A 5,172-nucleotide genomic window follows, 5' to 3' on the forward strand; every position below is an offset into this window, starting at 1 on the left:
TGGTGGTTTCAGTACTTGTCGTCGTCTCCAGTCTTGTGGCCGTCGTCTCTGGCACCGATGGGTTGCTGGATGCAGCATGCGGCATAGGGGTGCAAGTCGCCTCCAGCACCGATAGGTGTCGTTGCAACACCATCCCCTATGGTCATGGCTCATGGAGGAGAACCGGTGCCGAGGTGGAGCGACACTCCTTGGTCGATTCTTGCGCCACCTTTGTGTGGCGTCGACCGTTGCCAAAGGGCGTGCGGTGCGTGTGGAGGATCAAAGGAGCAGAGGTGGTGGAGGTGTGGCGAGGAGAGGATTGGGGATTACGGTTGAGGCGACGAGAGAGAGAGAGGGGGGGGCATGTGTAGTGTAGAAGACAATGTGAATGGCGAGGGAGGGAGGGATTGGACGGTGCGTGGGGCCACACGTAGCGCGCGTTCGTGCGTGGGAGCCGACCGACACAAGTTTCAGCCGGTCGGCCGATTCGAACTGCTCTGCCGTTTACTATTATGTTCGAATTACTGCTCACGATCGCCACGCAAAATTGACATTATTACACTATATACACACACAAGCACAAATCACACTAGACATATGCACACGCACAACAAGATCACATACAATGCGTACGTGACAATCATATCACGATAGCTTGTCGGACGCGGCCTTCCGCTGCGGGACGGCGCTGGTGCCGGCGCTCTTCATCTCGGCCCGGAATTTGGCCGAGAGCGCGTTCCTCCCGGCGGCGGGAGCCGTGGGCCAGAAGAGCCCCATGCTGACAGCCATGTCTTTCAGCCCCTCCAGCTGCTCAAGCGCCTCCACGACGGCGGCCATGGTCGGCCTGTCCCGGGGCTGCGGGCTCGTGCACTGCACGGCCAGGTGCGCCATGGCACGGGCGCCCTTGACGGAGTAGTGGCCCGAGAGCTTGGCGTCCATGATGCAGCGCAGGCGGCGGCTGCTGGCGAGGTATGGCCGCGTCCACTCCACGAGCTTGATGGTCTGCTCGGCGCGCGCGGTGCGGCCGGGGACGTGCTCCATGGCCCGGCGGCCCGTCAGGAGCTCCAGCAGCACCACGCCGAAGCTGTACACGTCGCTCTTCACCTGCAGGTGGCCCGTCTGCACGTACTCCGGCGCCGCGTAGCCGTGCGTGCCCATCACCCGCGTGCTCACGTGCGTCTCCTCCCCCTCCGGTCCCATCTTGGCCAGTCCGAAGTCTGACAGCTTCGCCGTGTAATCCTGCTCCACAATGTTAACTCAGTTGTGAGTCCCGACTCCCTGTAGATCTGATCCATTTCAATTATGTACTCCCTCCGTTCGGATCTTTTGTCGCGGAAATGGATAAATTTGACGTAAAATACATCTACATATATACACTCATTTCGGCGACAAGTAATTTCAGACGGAAGGAAGGAGAAGGAAGGAACGTACGGAGTCGAGGAGGATGTTGGAGGCCTTCAAATCCCGGTAGATGACGGGCTGCTTGCCGCCATGGAGGAAGGCGACGCCCTTGGCGGCGCCGATGGCAACCTTGAGCCTAGTGCACCACGGCAGCGTGGCAGATATCCTTTTGAAGAGGTGGTTGTCGAGGCTGCCGCGCGGCATGAACTCGTAGACGAGCAGCCGCTCCTCGTCCTGGCAGCAGTACCCAAGCAGCTTCAGCAGGTGCTGGTGCCGGAACTGCCCAAGGAAGATCACCTCCGCCTAGAAATATAATCAATCAAATTATTTAGGCTGGTGCCGGAACAGCGGGTAAGTATATACGTGACACGGGTACGTAGGACTTACGAGCCACTCCCGGTGGCCCTGGTGGCCGGCGATGTTGAGCTGCTTCACGGCGACGGGCTGGGGCTCGAGGCCGGGGCGCATGCCGGCGTCGACGAAGCCCTTGTGGACGGCGCCGAACCCGCCCTCCCCGAGGAGGTAGCCGGTGGAGAAGTCGTGCGTGACGCCGCGGAGCTCGCTGAGGCTGAAGGAGTGCAGCTGCATGGGGATCTCCCCCGAGGCGGCGGCGGCGGCGGCGTCGTTGTCGTACTCCTCCTCCTTGTCTTCCGTGAGCGTGGCCGGGCCGTTGGCCATGGCGGAGAGGCGCCGGAAGGAGGCGAGCCGGCGCGAGAACTCGGAGTTGGCCGGGCGGTGGTACGCGGCGGCCTCGTCCTCCACGTCGTCGTCCTCCGCGCTCCAGCACTTGGTCGCCGACGCCAGCACCTGCCTCCATGGCCTCGGCATCCTCTTCTCCACGCTTGGGTATGCAGCCGTACGTGTATCTGCTGGGTTGTAGTGGCTGTGAATGGTCTGAGGAAGAGGAGCGGCGTGCTGGTGGTGCTTAGTGGTAGGGATCAATGATATAGCAACGCCCAAGAGTTTCTGTCGCTGCGTAGTGGGGCTGGTGTCGCGTTCAAAATCTAATGGCTGACAAGTTGTATCCCAGAGAGGCCTTCATAGTGCAATGGTCAGCAACGCGTTTTTTTTTTGCGTGTTTGTTTTACAGCCACCTGGTAAGCTTGCACGTGCGTTGATCAAACAAGAACCGCGCCGGTATAATCGATAAACATCTAGATGTGTTTAAGCAAAATCGATAAATAAATGAAAGTGAAGGGTCCGTTTTTGGTCCGTCGATTTCAAAACCGGACAACTTGGGCTTTGAACTAAGCTGTTGACATGATGATTTCTAGATTGGCATGGTGATTTAAGTAATTTGTGGGGTCATGTGATTCAAATGTTCGATTCATCATATTTGCTATGCTGCAACGTGTTTCCCAAGTAGAGATTGCACGTTGAATTCTCAGTGGAATCAAGAGTCCGATTCTTTTCTGTTGAGTTATGTCCATGTAGCAATCTATCTTTATGCTCCCTCCGTTTCATACTGTAATACATATAGATTTTTTCCGAATGAAACTTTGACTGGGTTTATAGAGACAATTATTTATATCTAAAATATCAAATAATATGTCAAATATGAAGCTAAATCTTATTATGAATCTAATGATATATGTTTGGCATTCTAGATGTAAATGATTTTCTCTACAAATTGGTCAAAGTTTAACAGGTATGACTTTTCTGAAAATATATATGCAGTGCATGATGAAACGGAGGGAGTACTAGTTAATAAGTTGCAACCTTTTTAAATAAGTTATGTCTATTACTTGTGATTACTGGACTAGTTGTTGGCCTGCCATTTGATTGCATGAGCATGTGACAAATTTCATTGTACTTATAATCTACTTGCTTTTACTGAATTTACATTGGTTCTAATATGCATTGTTCATCCATAATAACTAATCAGATTCGATATACATAACATCACTTTTCGATTTTGCTCGGTGTCCTTTACAATGGAAGCTAAGTTCCAGTTTACATAATGCCCTCAATGATCACCGCTAAGTTCTAGTTTCCTGAAGAAGTATACATTCATATTTTTGACAAAAAAAATATGAGTCATGGTACAAGTATGCATTTCTTTTTACAATTTATTTGTTGCATACATCAAATCAAGAATGAGAAAATAGTCGTTCTATTTTAATAAATGATGCACATTACCTGGAGCCTGCGACGATGGAAAGGAGTTGGCCCTTGGAAGGGGAAGCACCATTGGTTGGTTCAATAATAGTATGTGTATTGTCTGCCATTTTTGTTTCAGAAGCTAAAATTCCTCTCCATGTTATCTCTTTGTCATTTTTGTGTGTGCTTTTGAAATTCTGGATGTTCAAAAAAGAAGAAATGGACAGAAGGAAGACCAATGCTGGTGGTTAGAGGATTTTGATGTATGTTTCATGGATAAACTTAAATTTGTTAGTTTGTCCCACTCATGGACAATGCTTTGTTGATCGTTGACCTATGGAATGTGATGCATGTAGGTGCAGTTCATGTTCCTAAAAGTAAAAAAGTTTCAACCATGTTTCATTTTCAGCCAACAATCATGCTCTTGAGTCGTATCCTGGTGTGAGATTGCTAACTTTTGATTTTACTTTCTTATGTTTCTTTGTGATTGCCCTCTCGTATCACTCCTTTGCATTTGGATGGCAAAGTTGTGGTTTGTCCATTTCAGTAATACCACTACTTATCATATAGATCTTAGAGATCTTACGCACTAGGAACTAGAACATGGTTGGCCACTTGTTTCTCCACCAATTACAATGTTCCACAATATCATACTTATGTTATTTCATACAAATTACAATGGTTAGTTCAACCAACCAACGCATACTCAGAATTCTATCCAATCAATTCAGTGAATAACATTTTTGAATAAGTTGGAAGGGAGGTCCTTAATTATGTGGACCTGCTTAATATCTGGTATTTCATTTGAAAAAAATAAAAAAATGGATCAAATGATCGCTTTTTCTAAGAAAGAGAGATCATTACATGGAAATTCTTAAAATCTACTGGTTCATTTGTCTTAAATTTATGGTAGCAACTATGATTGTATAGTAAGATTAGCTTATTTATCATAGACTTCGTAAAAGTGCGTCCGATGGCGATTCCATATATTTTAGGGATTTGTGAATGCTATAAAAATAGTTGGAATGGTTTATTGAAGATCATGTATTATTCTTTCAATAACAGAAGATCATGGATCAAAAGATCATGTATTACTCCAAAGGACATGTGCCTAAGTCTAGAGTTGTAGCACGCTTGTGGCAGGGCCCTTGTTTTTCTATCTTCTGGTTGGTAGTCACGTATAGTATTCTCCTCAAGGTCATAATGAGCAAGTTTATTCTTCCTCATCTAAATAAAAAAAATTAGACTAATATGTTGTAGATTAATTATCCATATTATCGGTAAAAAAATCAATCTCATGCCCCCCCCCCCCTATTTGAAATATATATCCAGGTAATCTTGAGGTATGTAGGTTATGAAGGTGTTAGCAACTTAGCACGGGTGGTGATTTACATAACCCTGACGGTGGAGGGAGTAGACAACACCTTGATGGATCCATTGTCACGTGACCGAAAGCTCCATTGAACTAATAAGATGCCCTTGTTCCAACAATATGTCCTATCTATTTGCAGCTACAGAATATTGGCACATCTTCACCAGAAAATGTGACCACGATGGAAGAGGCGCTCATACAAAGTTTGTTGCATTTACCTATTCATTTTTACATGTTATGCGCCTTATAAGATAATTTCCCATCTAGCATTTACGTGGATTTACAAGTTGTGCATGCATTTTTTTCTAAACATTGTGCTC

At 47.4% G+C, this 5,172-nt stretch overlaps 1 protein-coding gene across 1 annotated transcript; it reads right to left on the minus strand.

Annotated features, from left to right (window-relative positions):
• Positions 1-482: 482 nt before the first annotated feature.
• LOC123405974 (probable serine/threonine-protein kinase PBL15) lies at positions 483-2,313 on the minus strand. The gene is made up of 3 exons (XM_045099482.1): positions 1,768-2,313; positions 1,411-1,683; positions 483-1,218 (listed from the first exon to the last, which is right to left on the minus strand). Exons 1-3 carry the CDS (start codon positions 2,206-2,208, stop codon positions 625-627), a joined length of 1,308 nt encoding a protein of 435 aa, XP_044955417.1. The 5' UTR covers positions 2,209-2,313; the 3' UTR covers positions 483-624.
• Positions 2,314-5,172: the final 2,859 nt, after the last annotated feature.

Source organism: Hordeum vulgare, chromosome 6H, assembly GCF_904849725.1.
Source record: "Hordeum vulgare subsp. vulgare chromosome 6H, MorexV3_pseudomolecules_assembly, whole genome shotgun sequence".
In the NCBI taxonomy this organism is placed as follows: domain Eukaryota; kingdom Viridiplantae; phylum Streptophyta; class Magnoliopsida; order Poales; family Poaceae; genus Hordeum; species Hordeum vulgare.

What these genes read in the sequence shown, in the direction of transcription:
- LOC123405974 (XM_045099482.1), bottom strand. Translation starts at nt 2,208, where the DNA reads ATGCCGAGGCCATGGAGGCAGGTGCTGGCGTCGGCGACCAAGTGCTGG. An exon ending in AGGGCCACCGGGAGTGGCTC is followed by an intron (nt 1,684 to 1,767) that starts GTAAGTCCTACG and finishes TTATATTTCTAG; the next exon opens with GCGGAGGTGATCTTCCTTGG. An exon ending in CCAACATCCTCCTCGACTCC is followed by an intron (nt 1,219 to 1,410) that starts GTACGTTCCTTC and finishes ATTGTGGAGCAG; the next exon opens with GATTACACGGCGAAGCTGTC.